The sequence below is a fragment of the Cyprinodon tularosa genome, unplaced genomic scaffold, assembly GCF_016077235.1.
Source record: "Cyprinodon tularosa strain WSP-4 unplaced genomic scaffold, ASM1607723v1 ctg634, whole genome shotgun sequence".
Classification (NCBI taxonomy): domain Eukaryota; kingdom Metazoa; phylum Chordata; class Actinopteri; order Cyprinodontiformes; family Cyprinodontidae; genus Cyprinodon; species Cyprinodon tularosa.
Genome location: NW_024039379.1, coordinates 10,553 through 30,618, shown reverse-complemented (window position 1 = coordinate 30,618; position 20,066 = coordinate 10,553). Strand labels below are relative to the sequence as shown.

At 41.2% G+C, this 20,066-nt stretch overlaps 1 protein-coding gene across 1 annotated transcript in view; it reads left to right on the top strand.

The window, feature by feature from the left end:
- Window positions 1-19,797, top strand: part of LOC119798716 (zinc transporter 6-like) — a 72,499-nt gene extending 52,702 nt beyond the window's left edge. Inside the window, exons 7-10 of the mRNA XM_038308288.1 lie at window positions 2,144-2,224; window positions 8,246-8,281; window positions 13,185-13,279; window positions 19,667-19,797. Coding sequence (XP_038164216.1) covers window positions 2,144-2,224; window positions 8,246-8,281; window positions 13,185-13,279; window positions 19,667-19,719 — 265 coding nt within the window. The 3' untranslated portion in view covers window positions 19,720-19,797. The remainder of the gene's footprint in view (window positions 1-2,143; window positions 2,225-8,245; window positions 8,282-13,184; window positions 13,280-19,666) is intronic.
- Window positions 19,798-20,066: the final 269 nt, after the last annotated feature.

Genomic DNA, 20,066 nt, shown 5'->3' with positions numbered 1-20,066 from the left:
TAGAAAACATGCAAATGGAAACGGACGAACTTCCTTTGTTGATAATATCAGTGTTTGCTTAAAGTCAAACTGTCTGGATTAAAGTTATTTACCTTATTAGACCTAAATCCTTTAACATCCTCATTTTGGCTTTCTGACTAAAACTGCTCTGTTGTTATGAACAGATCAGACTTCTAACAAGCGACAGTTTTTGAAGAAATATTGAGGTTAAGTTTTTACCAACTAAGAGTTTTTCCCACCTGTAAAGCATCTGGAAATGACTGACTTGAACTATCCTGGGCTACTATTACCTCATTTACTCTACCCTTGAAAAACCGATCCATGCCGAGACCGGTCCGAGCTCGGATCAGTTAACCAGGCCCAGCTCGGTTTGGACGACCGTTTACACATCACGCTATCTCGGTTCCTCCCCTCCTAGTGACAATCTGCGGTATTACTGCCAGCATTGAAGGAGGAAATCAAGCAGTTGGTGGCGGTAATTAGAGATGCACGATATAATCGGCCCCCTATCGGTATCGGCCTTAAAACTGAATATCGGGCATCGGCCACCCCACCGATATTCAACCCGATATTTGATCAGCTTCTGAGTTTCTAAAGTCTAATAAAATAAAATAAAATACTACTACTTCTCCTTCCTCAAAAACTTCTTTTTTACAGACTTAAAAACTTCTAAAGACGAGGGAAAAAATATTGATACATTAAAATATCCCAATTTCTTCATATGCTGATATATTGCCATTTAAAAACACCATATCAATCTCTTTTACTAATGAAATATTGCTATATGTCATCGTTATGCTACGAAATCCCCCGAAAATTCACCAAATGTTGCCATATTTTTATATGTTGATATATTGACGCGGTATCGATCTATTTTACTAACAAAATCTCACAAGAATTTGCAAAATATCACGAGAGTTTGTAACAGAACAATGAAATTTCACCAGATTTTGAAAGTAAAATAGATCCATACCGCGTTTTTAAAAATCTATTTGATATCAGCATATGAAAATATATTTGAGTATATTATTTTTCAAAGTGTCAGAAATGGATAACAAAACTGCTATTTTCAATGACTACTTATTTTTGTCCAGCTTTAACATCGGTATCGATATCGGTTATCGGCTACATGAGTTTTAAAATATCGGCATATCGGATATCGGCCAAAATCCCAATATCGTGTATCCCTAGCGGTAATGCACCAAAAGTTGTTTGCCAACCGCCATAAAACACAAGAAGAAGAAGATGAAGAAGGAGGGAATCAAGCAAATCAAAATGGCGGCGCCCGTCACATTCAGAAAGTTATGCTTGATTATTATTGCTGTACTTCGGTTTTATTATTTAAAATGTTCCCTGGAGAAGATTTCGATTGTTGTTTATAGTTGAAGAAGAAGTCGTTCTTCTTCTTCTGTTTCCGGAAGGGCATTACCGCCATCTACTGGAATGGAGTGTGAATCGCGATGTGCAGCCAGACGGAGATGACGCGTTCTCATGCGCTCTTGTTATCAGAGAACCGAGCCGAGCCCACCTCTGGACCTGGTCTGCAGTTAGCTCGGTCCGGTTGGGTCTAGCTCGGTTCGGTTCAGTTTGCTTTCCATTTACACACCATAAGTTATCTCAGTTACTGAGCTCGGACCGGTCTCGGCACGGTTTTTCAAGGGTAGTGCAAATGGGTTATAAGAAAACAGGTCGTCTGCGTGTGTTGCAGTGAACGCAGATATGCGTTCAGACCACGCTTCAATATTGGACATAAATCAAAAATACCTCCAACAAGTGGGAGAATAACCAACCCTTAAATCGTTCATTACTCTGCCACCTACAGGCTGTGCTGAAAGCTGCAGCTCCTCTTTTGAAGAAGTGTAGAAACTTTACGCTTTGTCTGTTCTGTTCATTAGCTTTGGATCTCATGAAAGATTTAGTTTTATTATTCCAGCTTGATAAAACAGCAAGTTACAGGACTGACCTCAGGTGTTAGAACTGCTGACACCTGGAGCTCCAGATGTGAATCTGTCTCCATCACTGAGGGTCTGGTCCAGATGTTACTTTCCAGCACGTCAGAGGAAACCACTTTTTGATCTTAACCTCTTCCTGATCAGATTTGTAGATTCATGGATATTTTTTTTCTCTCTTTCTTCCTGTTCAGGTTTGAAAGATTGGAGGTTTTGGCCGTTTTTGCCTCTACTGTCCTGGTCCAGCTGGGAGCTCTGTTCATCCTGAAGGAGAGGTAAAGACACACAAAGACACACACCGTACCATCATTAGCTAGTAAACCAGCTCTACTTGATAGGTTCTCCATGTTATCAACATTAGAGGTCGAATATCATTCATTCAAATTCACAAGCTGCGACTGGGTCAGTGAATGTAGCATCGTTTGATACCAGAGCACAGGCTCAACTTCCCAGAAGCTGCCCATGCTGCTTTCAGGTACCGCTGGGACACAAGGCCTTTCTGAGTATCAATGCAGATAGAAAGTCATTTAAAAATGGTTGATTCTGAAATGTTTCATTTCAGAAAATGAAATAGAAATCCTTTATTATCCATTTGTCTGCAGTAAATGGCAGCAAATGGCTTCAGGTCATTTGAAAACTCGAAGCAGTAGCAGCTGGTGGAGTTTTCTCCGGGGGGGGGGGGCATAAATCCAGTATAGACATACCAAAAACCAACCAAACTAAGTTATAGTATACTTATATGAATGCCAACAACAAAAAACATTCTAAAAACACTTTATAAAAACAAAAGATAATTAAATATGCAGGTTTTTCTTTTTGTACGTAAATCTTGCCCTTCTGAGGTTTTGTGAAGGTAAATCTGTGTTTTTTCCAATATTGTGTCACAAACCTAAAAAAAATGTACCAGTTTAATAATGGAGGAGCTATTAGAAAGCTTTATATTTTTTATATATAAAAACTATTTATTTTGTGTTTATCTAAGAGCAGCTATGCAACTTGACAAACATCTATAAAAAGTCGACTATATTCTATTATTTTCCATGTGAATCCCAGATTTTTTTATTCTTCTTTTCCTTTTCTAAAAACTGCTTTAAATGCGTCCTAGCTGTCTTTATCCATGCTGGCTCAGATCCTGACGTTTGTTAGCTGTAGTATCGTGGACCGCCACTAGGAGGCGAGCGTGATGTAAGTCGTCCCGATCGAAAAGTTCTTGCACGACCGGAGAATCGGCCTAGCCTGGTGAGACCATCCTGATCTCGCGAGCTTTCAAGGTTTCACTCGCAGATCAGTCTGGAGACTCTCCGTTAAAGAAAATTTGGAGCCGTTCACCAAACGAACGTCCAATCAGCGTTGGCTTTGAGGCGGGTTGAGGTGTGACGCAACGAGAAGCGCGACAGTTCAGTCTAAAGAACATGGCGGCTTCAGCCGATGAAACTAGCGTTAGCGTGGCTATCGAGCAAGTTTTATCGGAATTACAGAGTATTTCTTCACTGAAAGAAGAGCAAAACACTGCTCTGGAGGCTTTTCTCAGAGGAAAAGATGTTGTTGCTCTTCTCCCGACTGGTTTCAGCAAGAGTAGCCTGGCTTGTAGTTGTGTTTTCGTCGTCGCTCTGTTATTACGTCATATGCTTCGTTGATCTGATTGGTTTATTTGGCCCGTCTATCACCAACATAGGCCAATCAGCTAACCAGTATTTTCGCCCCTTCCCAAAATTACTTCAACGGAAGGTTTCCAGATGGATATGCGGAGCAAATCCATCTGGGGGAGTCAGGTTAGAATTGGCCCAAAAGTGCAGTGAATCTGTTAGGGATGGAACAGTTTCTGAAAACCGTCCGAACCGTTCGGTTCGACTGTCTCGGTTCGGTTCGCGTGTGTTTCGTTCGGTTCATGCGCTGCTCCTTTTTCTCATAGGCGAAGCGTTTCCACTCCAGAGCAGAAGGTGGCGGTACTGCGACCAAAGCCACCCACCAGTAGTAAACAAGAAGAAGAAGAAGCGAAGCAGCGTAGCCGGGTGTAGCAGAAAAAAATCAGTTGTTGTGGAGAATTGTGTGGGTATGGCGAGTGGGAAAGAACAGGAGTTGGAAGACGCGCCAGCAGCACTTTATAGGTCTGCTGTATGGGACCACTTTGCATTTAGAGTGACCTACGATGATGGCGGAAAGAAAGTTGTGGATTAAAGTGCAACAGTGTGCAAGCATTGTGCAACACGTTTTGTTTATGCTAACAGCAACACGACCAACATGTCGGGCTAACAATCAACATATACCGAACCGAAAACCGTGACCACGAAACCGTGAACCGAACCGAATCGTGGATTTTGTGAACCGTTCCACCCCTACAATCTATATTTTCCTTGTTTTATTTCTATGGTTTTCCTTTGAACAGGAAGATTTTAGGAAGGATTTCCTGATCAAACTCGTTCTGCCTCAAAGGTTAAAGGTTCCCATCAGGCTGGACATCCTGTTTCTCTCTCTGTCATGGGGGAGCAGTTCTTTAGCTCCTCCCTTTTATCCATAGAAACGATGCTTTCACTGTTTGGCTCCAGGTGTAAGCGGCTCAGGAAGCTGGTTCACAGCTGGGAGTGTGTTCAGGCTGTGAACTGGTGAACCTGGACGATTGAAGGGATGCCACCGCCTCGCTGTGTCTGTCACTGTGAGACTCTCACACCTCTGCTGGCATCAGGTCTGGGGTTGTCCTGGGGTCACCCCGCTGGAAACCATTTTCCCACAGCTCACCGAGGGATGATCTTCATCTGGCAGCTTTAACCTGCTTCTGGTCCAGCTTTAGATCAGCTGTCACCTACTCTCAGCCTGGCTGAAATTATTCATCCAGTGGTGCTAAAGCAAAGCATTTGTTTTACAGTCTGGACTAATTATTCCTTAAAATAGATCCAGTGTTGAACTGTTATTTAGAGCTTTTCCTGCCAAACTGGTTCCAGTTCTAAACTGGTGCTAATTCTCAGTTCCGCCACGAAAATCCTCCGACTCTAGTTTTAAACGCTCGTTCTGACTTTGTCACTAATTGTGACTGAACCAGGATTAATCACAAGTTCTATCAAGTTTTATTTTGTAGAAAGAATATATTTAAGCTGATCTATTGTTTTTAAATTTGAATTGTTTTTATTACTGGGGTTAATTTTAGAGCCGCTTATTAATTTTTCCTGAAAGGGGCCGCCTGTGGAGCCCATTGACTGATGACTTTTTTTTTTTATCTCTGCTTCAATTCCATTTCAATTCTCTTTATTTCTATAGTGATTCTGAATTTAAATTCTGAACAGAATTGAATTAATTTAGAAGATTAGGAATGCAGGACGGGGTCAGAGGAGATGATCTTTTTGGTTTTTGTTCAAATGTCTGCTGTGAGGACAGGAGGTGGGAAATATTTAAGCTGTAAGATATTTTTGGTCATATTATAATCCTTTTTTCTTTTAGTTTTCTTCCTAGAAATAAGCACCATATTTCACCATGTATCAGAAGTGCGTATATGAAACGCTACCTGTTGCCATCAGCTGCCTTCAGTAAATTTGGTTTTGAAACATTGAAGGCGGCGACACTAACTTCTGTCCAAAAAATATTTATTTTCTCATCAGATATCTTATTTTATCGTTCTATATTTATCATTAAATACAAAGCTGCAGCTAGAACTGATATTTTCAACTAAATATATTAAAAAGTCTTTCTAACTCTGTTCTTAGACTCTCTTCATCTTTACGTATCACCGGATGCTGTTTGGGAAATCTCGTCTAATTTCTGTTTAGCTCTAATTTTACCGCTGATGGTGACTGAACTCAACTTGTTGATGAAAAGAGTTTTAAAAATTAAGCTATTAGAGCAATAATTAGCTGCACCAAATTCTGTTTCCTGTTTGATAAATGTCAATATTTGGTGGTAGGGAATTATATCTGCATGTCTTCCTCCCGGTGTTATGCATGTTCTGATGATCAACATATGTTCAGCATATTCATGAAGGCAAACGTATTAAATGTGGTTAATTGATCAGCTTTGCACATGCTTTTAAGATACCATGTTTTTATACATTCAGATGTTTAGTCAAAAGAGGTCCAAATGCTTTTAGATCATAAAACAAATATTCTCAGACCTAGCTAAGCTAATAGAATGAAACGGGACTTTTCCAACGCTAACTTCTAAAACGACCTTCTTTCATCAATGATCATGAACTGACTTTGATTCAAACATGTTTTTTTAAAGCTTTGTTTTGATTTTAAAGGAAAAGTCCGGTCAGCCAGGAATGATCAATGGATCATTGCGATTTAATGCGTTTAGCGTCAATCAGTAAAGAAAAATAAAAAGAACACATTTTCGTCACGATCACTGAGTCTGGGAGCGGCCATTTTTGCCCAAATATAGTAGCCCCTCCCTCCTGCCATCTTCCAGCAGTGACGTCACGGTGCGGTAAGCCTAGCGCCATTCTCCCCGCTTTCCAAGCTAAATCAATGGGAACTACTAGACACATCTGCAATCAACAACAATTATTGAAGATTTCCAGAGGACTTCACCATTGAAATTCACCAGAGCTATAGTGAAACTGACAATGCCCACGTGCATGGCAGCTGGATGCTGGAATACATCGGGGAAAAGTGAAAAAAAGAGTTATTCCACCTTTCTGATTCCTGATCCTCCACGGACGGGTTGGTCGTTGGATCGCCAACTTGAAGAGGGAGGATTTGCCATCGAACTTCTGGCCAGAGAAAGAAGAATGGTTATGTGCTGAACGGAGGGCTCAGTGCTGCCTTCTAGAGGGCAGATAGAAAGTGATTTAAACAGGTTTGATTCTCAAATGTCTCATTTCAGAGAATAGAATAGAAATCCTTTATTATCCATTTGTCAGTGGCAAATGGAAACAAATGGCTTCAGGTGATTAAAAATCAGTTGTTGTGGAGAATTGTGTGGGTATGGCGAGTGGGAAAGAACAGGAGTTGGAAGACGCGCCAGCAGCACTTTATAGGTCTGCTGTATGGGACCACTTTGCATTTAGAGTGACCTACGATGATGGCGGGAAGAAAGCTGGGGATAAAAGTGCAACAGTGTGCAAGCATTGTGCAACACGTTTTGTTTATGCTAACAGCAACACGACCAACATGTCAGGCTAACAATCAACATATACCGAACCGAAAACCGTGACCACGAAACCGTGAACCGAACCGAATCGTGGATTTTGTGAACCGTTCCACCCCTACAATCTATATTTTCCTTGTTTTATTTCTATGGTTTTCCTTTGAACAGGAAGATTTTAGGAAGGATTTCCAGATGCGGTAAGCAAATGGAAACAAATGGCTTCAGGTGATTAAAAATCTAGCAACACTCGAAGTACTTAGAGGCTACCAAAACTTACCAAAGTGATGAGTTTGTCGAATTGTTCATACGTCAATAAAATCTGAATCAAAAACTAAAATTAAGAATTAGAATAGACTGCATTAAAGGGAAAAAGCACATCACAAAAAACATTGTAAATGTATGTAAGTTTTGTAACAAAATCATCTGATGGTGTTTCAGATGAAGAATACGGAAGAGGATTAGGGCCAGTGGAAAAAAAAGTTAACTGCTTTTTAAATTTTATTTCAGTTTAGAATGGGACTAAAAGTCAGAATTCTGACTTTTTTCCTCAGAATTCTGAGATTCCCATTCCCATGTTAAACTGGAATAAAATTAAAAAATCTGTTAACTTTTTTTTTTCAGTGGCCCTAATCCTCTTCCATAGAAGAACAATCAGCTATTCAACAGAAGAAAAATACACTTTCTTTACAGGAGTCCTCACCTGGAAATCTGAATATTTCATGTTAAATGTGTTTGTTGGTCTGCTGGACAGTTTGGGGAAGAAGAATGTTTTCAAGATGACTTGGATAATAGCGCGTTGTGACAAACACCAGATACAGCACTGGGACTTGATCAACAGCCGATACCGCACCGTGACGTCACTAACCAGTAGGTGGCAGTAGTGTTCTTTGACAAAAATGGATGCCTCCAGTAAAGCACATTCACATGAAAATTACTCTGAATTAAAAACACTGATCATTTATTGAACAGGATGGAATCATTTCACATTTAAAGAACTTTCAGAAGTTTGAATTCTGAATATGAGCCACTTTTCCTTTAATAATCAGCCCTGGAGGCTCCTCAGTTAAAGCAGATCAACCTTTGTTTGGGTGGATGTGTTCACCTCTCCCCTGTGTGTGTGAGTTCGTGCTCCTTGTCTCCTCTGGTCAGTTTCACGTCTCCATCCCAGATCCGATCAGCCGGCTGTTGTCGATTCACCGTGTTTGTTTCTGTGTTGTTAGTGTGGAGCGCTTCGTGGAGCAGCCTGAGGTCCACACGTAAGTATTATCACCGCACACACTCTGATTCCCACATGACCACGGAAAATAAACATGATATCCTCCTGCGTCTGTCTGAGGGAAACAGTCAGTCAGTCAGTCAGTGTGCCAGCTGTTGGGAACAGAACATCTCTAACTGGGTCACTCACAGTAATAACAGAATTAGATTTCCAGAGGCGCAGCGATGGTTAATTTTTATCCTGACATTAGGAATATTCATCCACTCCGAGTTCAGACCTACGGATGGAAAACTGATTCATTCACATCCTGGTTTGATTTACTGGAATCTAAGCTGCTTTGTAGCTTATTAAAGCGTTCAGGTGTTTCCTCCAGTTTAGACGTTTTACAGGCTTATTAAAAACAATCAGAAAAAATGCTAAACTGTAACTAATAAGAGGTTAAAACGTCTTTAAATAAGTATATTTTCCTTTCATTTGAGCTGTAACTAAGCTATATCTCGTGGGATGACTATTTATCATCCCTTTAACAGCACTTTAAACTAAATAATAGGTGTATTTTTTTTAATCCTTTTTTAATTCATTTGCAAATTGTCTTACCTGCTTAAATGAAGGAAAAATGCACTTATTTCAAGAAAAAATTACCAACTTTTATAATTTTTTTGCAGTGCAGGGTTAGTTTCTGATTTTAAATTTTTTAAATTTCCTGGAAAGTTATTTTCAAACGTCTTTCCCTGTCATCCCCTGATCCTTCCTGGAAGCACCATCCGTACCATCAGCTCATTTGTTCAACCAGATATACATCTGAGTTTCCATAAATAATGTCATTATGGTGCTACAAGTAATTATTTCTCTCCTTAACTCACTAAAGAATGCTAATACACATCTTTAAAAAATGTTTTCCAACTTCTCTGAGACAATTTTGATGCCTTTTACGTTTTCTCCATTGCACTGCTTCTCTGACGTCATCATGGGACACGATCAGAGCAGTCCAGAAAAATCTGATTAAACCATGTTTATCTACAGTTTAGTGTTTCTTTCTTTAGATTACGCACTACACTCCTGATCAAAATCTTAAGACCAGTTAAAAAATTGCAAGAATTTGCATTTTGCACTATTGGATCTAAATACGGTTCTAAGTAGAGCTTCAGAATGTTAAAAGACGAAATCAGCGTAAGAGACAAAAACTTTTGAGCGGGGAATTAATTGAAAACTGCATTTACACTCAAACATATTTTTTTTCAGCTGATCAAAAGTTTAAGACCATAGCTAAAAAAAAACTACGGTGGCCCTGAAGTGCAAACTGCAACTACAAATCTAAAAGCGCAACTACATTAAGCAAAACAAAACTACATAAAGCAAAGCGCAACTACTTTGTGGCGTTGAAGAAGACGTGGCCTTTGAAGACGTTTTTGTTTCTGAAGCCCTTCTCTGGCAGATGCTGTCTGATGACCAGTATTGGCCTTAATTTGGGTAGAGGATCGTCCTGTGTCTTGATGGACAGCCAATCGGATCCTGCGGATCAGAGCTGGTGACATTTTTTTGGGTCTACCTCTTGACTTTTTTGTTCCATAACCCTCAGGATCATTTAAAAAATGTAAAATGACTGTCTTACTGCGTCCAACCTCAGCAGCGATCGCAGGTTGTGAGAGGCCTTGCTTATGCAGCTCAACAATCCTGCCACGTTCAAAGTCAGTGAGCTTTTTGGCTTTTGCCATCAGGAGGTCTTGACAGGGTAAAGACTTGACAGAAAATGACATGAAATCCAGATTTTTGCACAGCTTTTGGCTTTTAAAGACTATGGTCTTAAACTTTTGATCAGCTGAAAAAATCATGTTTGAGTGTAAATGCAGTTTTCAGAAAATTCCCCGCTCAAAAGTTCTTGTCTCTTGCACTGATTTTTTCCTTTAACATTGTGAAGCTTTACTTTGAACCTTCTTAAGATCCAATAGTGCAAAATGCAAACACGAAAGGAAAACATTAAACCTAAGAAGACCAAATTTATGTTTAAATCCTAAGCTGAAAAAGTTAGCTCCTGCAAGTAGCGTAGCATCCCATTTCCTGTCCAGATCGGGAACAGACGAATAGTTAGGAAGATTATCAAATGTGTGAGTTTATTACATCTTAATAATATCTACCTGTTGTTTGTCAAAACTGATGTTTTCCATAATACTTAATCTAACTAAAACACTTCCTCTGTCTGGAATATTTTGATAAGCCTGGAGCCATCGATGTCTCCTCATCTGCTAAAATATAAGTATATGGCAGACTGTAGATGTATAAAATGCTTTAACTGTTAATCAGGGCCACTTCCTGAGAAGAGAGGTGAGCAGCTGCCTTCTGTGACTCTCAGCAACTTCTCTGATCTGAGCAAGATTATAATTCCTATCAAATCTGTTTTCAGGTCTCCTGATTATTTAATATATATAAGTTATGAAGTGTTATTTAAAGAGTTTGTCCCCATTGATCTCTTTTCAGGAAAAAGAAAAACAGGATTTTAATGCATTTACTTTCTCAGGAAATACATTATTAACTTTTAACTCATTATAGTTTAGTACACAAAATAAATGAAAATAATTTAGGTCTTTTTTAGAAAGTAAAGTCGAAGGATATCTGGTGGCACAGACGAGCTGATGATACGGATCGTGCTACCTGTCTTTCTTTTTGACCATCAAACTTATAATTGGAGCAGAACCTCCGAATGCCCCGCCTCCTCATTTAGAAGATGTTAACGATTAAACACCTCTGTGGCTCATTGGCTATTATTGCTGTTAATCACTTCCTGTTTCTCCAAAAAAAAAGTAAAGCGAGGCGTAACGGACAGAGGGAGGAACACTGTCCCCAGAACAGCTCCACGCCTCCTGGACCAAACGTCCTGCAGATCAACAGGCCGTTGTTTTGCTAAAACTGAGTGCTTCACAGACACAATGTAGTGAGCATCTTTCATTTCACGGATCTCTGCAGGAGACACAGATTAACCCAAAATTGGAAAAACAAAGACTTTAGAAATAAAACATGTTAGTCAGGCCGGCTACCATTTCTCTGGGAGAAAACGGATTAATGGCAGCTTTGATAGCCTCCAACTCTAAAAAGATTTAGACCTGTTCAAGTGACCAGATTAACTATCTAAACATGATTGGCTTCTAAGGAGAGCAGCAGGTGTCCGATTGGCCGGAGCAGCGGCGCCGCGTTCCCGTACTGATTAATCTGATCCGGAAAGATGCCGCCGCTGGCCGCTGCTTGTTCGGCTCGGTTTTAGTCTCCAAATTGGATCATCGATGGATTTATTTAGTTTTTCTTCTACTTATGAATTGTTGGGGATGTTATCAGCTTATAGGACAGAAATCAATCAGTTTAGGTTTGATTTGGACAGTTTGTGCCTGTTTTTATACCCAGGAGGTTTAGAGTTGGATAGCGCGGTACATTCAGTGGAGTCTGAAGGGATACAAAACATCTCTGATCTTTTAAATCCTTAAACCCTGGTTCTGTCTTTCTGTCGACCAGAGTGGGTTGAGACCAAAGATCTACAGTCTGACTCCGCTAACGGCGAGTAAATTTAAACTTTCAGGAGCCCAGAGGCAGGGGCGGATTTAGGAAATGTGGGGCCCTAGGCAAAGACAGGCAGGGGGCCCTCTGAATGGAGAAGACATAAACAGCCCCATTCTCCAGATGTAGAAATGTTAATAGAATAGACATCCATTATCTGTTCTAGGTTGTGTCCCTCTCTTCTTGTCCCTTTTCTTCTTGTTTTCCTCTCTATGTTTTGTACTCAGCTGACTTTTCATGCTGTCTCTAAAGGAATGAAAGATTTTTTCCAAGCACTAAGCTCACTTAGCTGATTGCTCCTTCCTGTGTTTCCAAAAAGGCGACGGCAAAAGTAAATTTATTTAGCCTTCAGCAGGCCCAGATCCAGTAATAACCTGGAGGTGAGGTTCAGTTAGGGCTGGGGAAAAAAACGATTTTGAATTGATTCTTTTACATTTTTGCAAAATCGATGTCTAGAGAATGAGATCGAGTTATTTTATAGTGACCCGCGTGACGTTCACATTCAAATAAGCAGGAAAGATGCTCTCAAGATGACTTCAAGCCAGACAGCTGCAAATATATCCAATAGTTTGAATGAAGATATTAACAAATGGAGGCTGACCAGCAAACACCCTGTAGTTACAGAAAACGCTGCATATATAGTTTTTACAGTGGAGATAATGCAGCTCATGCATGTCTGCTGTGTCACGTCTGCTCGCTCAAGTGAGGCTTCACTTTTTCACTTTTCACAAACAAGTTTGCACTTTTGAGACAGTTTTGTCCACATCTCAAGTTTAAACTGTCTGATTTAAAAGTTTGCACTTTGTGTTTAATGTGACAGGAAAAAATAAAATACATGAGTATTCTGAAACAGTTGAACCACTTTCATTATTGTAAAAACAGATTGGATCGAAATCGAATCGATTCAGGACTTTGGTGAAAATACCCAGCCCTAGGTTCAATATCTATAAACCAGGGAGGTTTGGGGGTCGGAAGAGTAGAAGAAATGAAAGCTAGCCAGCAGGTGGAATCTGAGTATACATGACAGCGTTTTCCTGCCATTTAAAGATCATTAGTAAATGATCAATTCTGTATTAAATATGCAATATAAACTTAATTTGTGTCGCTGTGTTTATCCTCACAAAGATTTCTCCTCATGTAGCCTTTTCAGAGGAACTATCCAAGTTCTCCTAAATCTGATCCAGTACCAGGAATTTCTTCCAGTTTCTTCAAGAAGAAATGGCAAAAAAAAAAAAAGAAACTTTCCAGTTTCCGGAAAAAACCCTGAATGGTTCAGGTTTTAATCTAAACCAGGATCTCTGGGTTTGGCTACAAACCTGATGGTTTCTGGGCGCCTTGACCCTGAGGGGTCATAATGATGCGCCTGATTGGTCCCTAATGATGGGCTGTTCTTTCTGCAGAGGTCGGCTGTTGGTCGGGACGTTCGTGGCTCTGTTCTTCAACCTTCTGACTCTGCTGTCCATCAGGAACAAGCCGTTCGCCTATGTCTCAGAAGGTACGTCCCCCCCCCCCGCTCCTCCGCTCACCTCCTGCTCCTCTGCTCACCTCCTGCTCCTCCGCTCACCTCCTGCTCCTCTGCTCACCTCCTGCTCCTCTGCTCACCTCCTGCTCCTCTGCTCACCTCCTGCTCCTCTGCTCACCTCCTGCTCCTCCGCTCACCTCCTGCTCCTCTGCTCACCTCCTGCTCCTCTGCTCACCTCCTGCTCCTCTGCTCACCTCCTGCTCCTCCGCTCACCTCCTGCTCCTCTGCTCACCTCCTGCTCCTCTGCTCACCTCCTGCTCCTCTGCTCACCTCCTGCTCCTCTGCTCACCTCCTGCTCCTCCTGCTCACCTCCTGCTCCTCCGCTCACCTCCTGCTCCTCTGCTCACCTCCTGCTCCTCTGCTCACCTCCTGCTCCTCTGCTCACCTCCTGCTCCTCTGCTCACCTCCTGCTCCTCCTGCTCACCTCCTGCTCCTCTGCTCACCTCCTGCTCCTCTGCTCACCTCCTGCTCCTCTGCTCACCTCCTGCTCCTCCGCTCACCTCCTGCTCCTCCGCTCACCTCCTGCTCCTCTGCTCACCTCCTGCTCCTCTGCTCACCTCCTGCTCCTCTGCTCACCTCCTGCTCCTCTGCTCACCTCCTGCTCCTCTGCTCACCTCCTGCTCCTCTGCTCACCTCCTCACCCAAACAGACCTGATTTCTGCTTTCTTTAATCCGTGTCGCCTCCTGGGGACAGAATCATTTTGCTCTTCTGATGTTTTTTTGGGGGGATTATGGAAGTGGAACAGAGCGCCGGCTCACTTCCTGTCAGGGAATAAATCAGAACGGTTTACAGGCAGAACTGCGGGGTTTTTCCATCGCTAACAGAGCAGCTGAATGGCTGTATGTATTTTACAGGAGATTATTTTGCTCAGAGATAAACTTTGATGGAGATGGATGTTACCATAAACAGCCTGGAATCTCTTTAAGCTTTTTGTTCTCAGAGATCATCTTCTTTCTTTTGTGATGAAGCTGATGATATTATTTATAATATAATATAATGATCAATGGATCATTATTTATACCTAAAACTAAAACGTTTGCAGGGTTTAATAAATTGAGCGTTAATCAGTAAAAACATAAAAACAATATTTTTCGTGGCAATCACTAGCTAAGTTTACATGCGCAAAATTTCCCCGATCCGATCCAAACCTTGGTTGATCGGAAATTCAAAATCTCCGTTTACATGGACACTAAATGAAATGATCCGATCATGACGTGTGTATACATGTACCAAGCGTTGGATCATATTAAATCTTTTAAGCATGCGCAGAACTTCCTGCCAAACTTGGCAGTTCTGTCTGCGTCTGGTTTTTGGGAGGCCTGACAAACGATGCGCTCGGAGCGAGCGGAAAGAAAAAAGGGGAGAGGAGGAAAAAAGCACTTGGCAGGGAAATGTCCGAGAGAAAATGTAGAGAATGAGCGATTGAACCGGCGTGGGAGAGCGAGTGGGCTGTGGAGAGAGAAAAGAGGAAGAGGAGGAGGATAAATTCCTGCTTCCTGCAGCTTTAAATGAACTTGAGTGTATAAGTCGGCGTTCCTAGACTCCTCGCGCCATGTTGTTCACAGCGAGAGCGAGAGCGACCGGTGGTTTCCTGTTGTTGACAAGGCGGAAAAACGTCACGCTGACGTCGCACACATGCGCAGTGAAGGCGATCGGCAAAAACCACCTCTCTCTTTCGGAATTAAATTTAGATCCGATCGGACCGAATCGGATTAGAATCTTCAGTCTGACATGTTTACATGAAACATTTTTGATCTGATCAGGCCTTCAATCCGATTAGTTGTGTCCATGTAAACGTAGCTACTGAGTCTGGGAGCGGCCATCTTTGCCCAAATATAGTAGCCCCTCCCTCCTGCCATCTTCCAGCAGTGACGTCACGGTGCGGTAAGCCTAGCGCCATTCTCCCCGCTTTCCAAGCTAAATCAATGGGAGCTACTAGACACATCTGTAATCAACAACAATTATTGAAGATTTCCAGAAGACTTCACCATTGAAATTCACCAGAGCTATAGTGAAACTGACAATGCCCACGTGCATGGCGGCTGGATGCTGGAATACATCGGGTAAAAGTGAAAAAAAGAGTTATTCCACCTTTCTGATTCCTGATCCTCCACGGACGGGTTGGTCGTTGGATCGCCAACTTGAAGAGGGAGGATTTGCCATCGAACTTCTGGCCAGAGAAAAAACCCGTAATATGTAGCCAACATTTGGAAGAAGAATGTTTTCAAGATGACTTGGATAATAGCGCGTTGTGACAAACACCAGATACAGCACTGGGACTTGATCAACAGCCGATACCGCACCGTGCAGCATAGCGATATGAAGAAAATCTAATGTCATGATATATTTGGGCTATATCGCTATACACAATATATATCACTGTGTGTTTTATTTTATTTTAACCAGCTCAAAGCTTTTCACTAATAATTCTGCCACCTGATGTCTTTGGGTGTCGGATCCCAGCAACCAAACAGGAAAGTCAATGAGTCGATGCAATCAGCTGGTTTTCCTTAGATAGAAAACTTTGAATCAATCTGACTGGATGATCTGGTTGATTTGGATCTATAAAGTGACCTGAGATGACGTGATGTGAATTAGAGCTATAGAAATAAACTGAATAGAATTGAATGTTAACCTGCAGAGGTAACTGAAGTATTATTTCAGATTTGAATTAGCTGCCCCCAGGTGTAACAAACCCATTTGCCATCATCCTGGTTTCACAGCATTCAACACCAGAAGCAAAACAATCAGAAAAAGAAAACAGATCCACAAACGCAGAAACTAAATAATTTCAGTTTGACAAAAGCATATCTAGTTTTTTTTTTTTACTTTTTCTGTTCTAATCTCATACTATGCATCTCAGAGCAATGATCTGCCTCCAACCAACCACCATGTCTTATCTTTTGTCTCTCCTTTCTTTCTTCTCTCCAGTCTTTTCTTTCCTTTCCTCCTTTTAACACCATTTTCTCCCATATTTCACTCCTTCCTTCTTTCTCTCCTCTGTATTTTACTTGTTTCCTCCTCCATTCTTCTTTTCCTTTTTGCTTCATCTCTTTTTCAGTCTCGTCTCCTTTGCTTCTCTAAGTTCAGTTTGTTCTTCTTGTCTTTTCTATTCCTCCAGTCGTTTCTCTGTTTTTTTCTCTGCCTCTCTCCGTCTGACTCACATTTTGTCCACTGATGCATGCGGTCAGTGTGTGTGTGTGTTTCAGCTGTTGGTTGTTGTCTTTGGAGCAGTCTCAACATCACTTAACATCTGACATTTTTCAAAGGGAGGGGGGGCTGAAAGCACACAGACTCAGAGAGAGAGAGAGAGCGGCGGTGCGTTACGCAACGATGTTCCATCAGCGGCGATGCAGCTCGCAGAGCGACACGCTGAAGCGCTCGGACTTCCTCCTGCAGCACACGGATCATAAATAAGTGACTCCATTAAAATGTTTGTTTAGACCGACTCAGCCTGCTGGCAAAACAAACAACACACACACTGAGAGCTGAGCGGGCCGGGATGTGGGGGCTTCTGACCTCAGCGCTGAGCCCGCGGGCCCCTCTGATGTCATCAGGCATTAAAGGTGGGCCGGCGCAGCCGAGCGAGTTCACTTATCTTTATTTAAAGGGGATATTTTTAGTGCTCGTCGTGACGAGGGAGCCGCTCACTTCTGTGATCCAGAAATCACAGGAACCAGAACCGCAGCGGCGAAGGTGAAGGATCTCTGAACCTCGGGAGGAAACGGCTGCGTCTCAATATTTCATGCTGCAGTGAACCAGAAACGTGTTTTCTGTTCTAGTCTGCAGCTGCACAGATCTGTGGCTTCAGGAAGAGCAGGAGAGTCGTCCTTATCGCAGCTTTTAGAGGAATTATTATAACCAGGGTTTCCCCCGTCATTAAAACCATTTAAAGTCATTTTATTCTTTTAATTAAAATTCATTTAATGTAAATATTGTGGCATTATAAAAAAAAAAAAAAAACATTTCTAAAAACTATTTCATCAAATATTTTATATCGCGATATGTTTGCGAGGAACTGCTTCCGGTTGATCGTAAAGCCGTAAAGAAGCTCGAGGCGGAGAAAAAGCTAGAGAACGGGGAAAGGCGAATTTCAACAAAAATGTCTGGAAAACGCGAAATTCGGGACACGGCTGCAGCCTGACGATGGTGAAGATGACAAAGGACATTTCTGTTTATATATGAAAGTCATGGGTATTTGTTGATGGCATTAAAATTATTTCTAAGAGCATTAAAAAGCATTAAATAACAGTTACTCATTCCTGTATATAAACCCTGATAGAGTGAGTTTTCTCTGTTTAATGCTTTTAATGAGAAGTTTATTTTTGCATAAATTCTTGGAAAGTCTTGGGTTCCTCCACAGGGTTCAGTTTTAGGACCCCTTCTCTTCTGGTTGTACCTGCTGCCCCTGGGCTCCATTCTAAAGCATCTCTTATCATTTCTATGCTGATGATTGTTAGCTATATGTAAGCATTAAAAATGCCTTCTTCCTCGCACCGCTACTGACATCCCTTAGTGACATTAAAGCCCGGTTGGCTCTGAGCTTTTTATATCTTAATGAGGAAAAAACTGAAGTGATGGTGTTTAGCTCCCAGTAACCTTTGTGAACAACCCCCACCCTCCTTGACTTGAATCTTTTTTACAGTTCTTTTTTTTTTTTAAGCCTACGGTCTAAAATTTGGGTTCTAAGATGGACGTGATTTTGAATTAGATCAATAAAACCATCCAGCTTTTATCATATTAGACAGTTGGCTAATGTCAAACCTTTTTTTATGCACAGCAGAACTTTGAAACCATAACCCATCACTGCGTTACATCTTGGCTGTCTGTAACGCACTTTATTTTGGGGTGAGCCAGCCGCCTCTCGCACGTCTCCAGTTGGTGCAAAATGCAGCCGCACGCCTTTTAACTGCAGGATATGGAAGAAAAACCGTTTCATTGGAATCTGCCTTTTTTTTGCACACTGAATTCTAAACACTGAATTCTAAACACTGAATTCTAAACATTGAATTCTAAACACTGAATTCTAGACACTGAATTCTAAACATTGAATTCTAAACATTGAATTCTAAACACTGAATTCTAAACACTGAATTCTAAACACTGAATTCTAAACACTGAATTCTAAACATTGAATTCTAAACATTGAATTCTAAACACTGAATTCTAAACACTGAATTCTAAACACTGAATTCTAAACACTGAATTCTAAACACTGAATTCTAAACACTGAATTCTAAACACTGAATTCTAAACATTGAATTCTTTTTTGCATTTTAAGCACCAAATTTAAAACACTGATTTTTTTTACACATTTATTTCCTTACACTGAATTTTTATCTGGTAAAAATTAAGCTGCATAAAAATGTGCTTTTTAATAATAAGGTTGAGTCCCAATTAATACCTTTTAATCTAAAGTAGAGCTGAATGTCGATAGGTGAACAGTCCTCTGAGTAGAGATGGACCACCTAGAAGCTGCATTCTGGGTCTAAGAAGGAAAGAGGTTCAGCGGTGAAATTGTGAACTGCTATAAACACCTTTAAATCTTAGACGAGTAAGTAAAGTAAGTAAAATTCATTTGTATAGCACTTTAACAGATAAAAATCACAAAGTGATTCAAAGAAAAAAATGTAATACAATAAAACAATGTAGAATACAATGTACAACAACATTTTAAAAACAAATGGAAAGCTGTAAAAAAAACACAGGTCTAATTAGAAAATCTGCTTGAAAAGCAGCGTCTGCAGTCTATTTTTAAAAGAATTAACAGAGTTCCAAAAAAAGAAAATTGTTTCCAAGTTTGAAGACGTTTCTCTTCCATCCAGGAAGATTTTTCAATTCAAAATGTCAGAAATAGCGTTTAGTTCCAGGTTTTATCCAGCAGCCCAACAAAGCCTGGTTTTAGTTTAGAAAACATGCAAATAGAAACGGACAAGGAAAGAAAACCAAACCTTAAACAGAGGGGATGGACTCAGATTTCAGCTTTCAAACACCTACAATGCAGCGATAGAGTTTATTCCTTTCCACTATCATCGCAGCACCAACCCTATTTCTGACATTTTGAATTGAAAAATCTTCCTGGATGGAAGAGAAACGTCTTCAAACTTGGAAACAAAGTCCAGAGGATTGATTTTAATGATCTTTTTTTTAAAACAAACAGGAAATACACATAGTGTAGAGCGGATGTAGAATTGACCAATCAGAGACACGCAGACGAGGTGGTTTCTGAGCATAAACCAGCAATAAGTTGCTTAATGGAAAGGATTTTACTTTCAGGTGTGATAATTATTGTTTCAGTTATTCAGGTTTCAGAATGAGGACTGACCGTGTTCTGTTGATGTCACTGTGTCTCCCTGCAGCGGCCAGCAGCAGTTGGCTCCAGGAGCACGTGGCCGACCTGAGCCGAAGGTAAGAGCATCCCCACCTCCTCCTCCTCCTGCTCCGTCCTCCCATCTGCTCCTCCTCCATCAGCTCTCCTGGAGGAACCTCACATATCTCGTTACTCCACGCACTGCAGCAGTAAAACTAGCCCCTCTACCTGTCTGAGGTCAGAGGTGTCCTCAGAGGTTAAAGATCAGATCACTGATGAATCCTCTCACAAACATCTGGTAGATCATTTCTCTTCTTTCCTCAAGTCTATGCTGCGTTGCTACCAGAAGGGGGCAGCATTCAGATGAACCAAAGAGCTTAAGGAACCGATAACTCTGATCATTATCTGTTTGACTCTCTGATCCCAAAGATATCGGCTCCCTAAAGGCC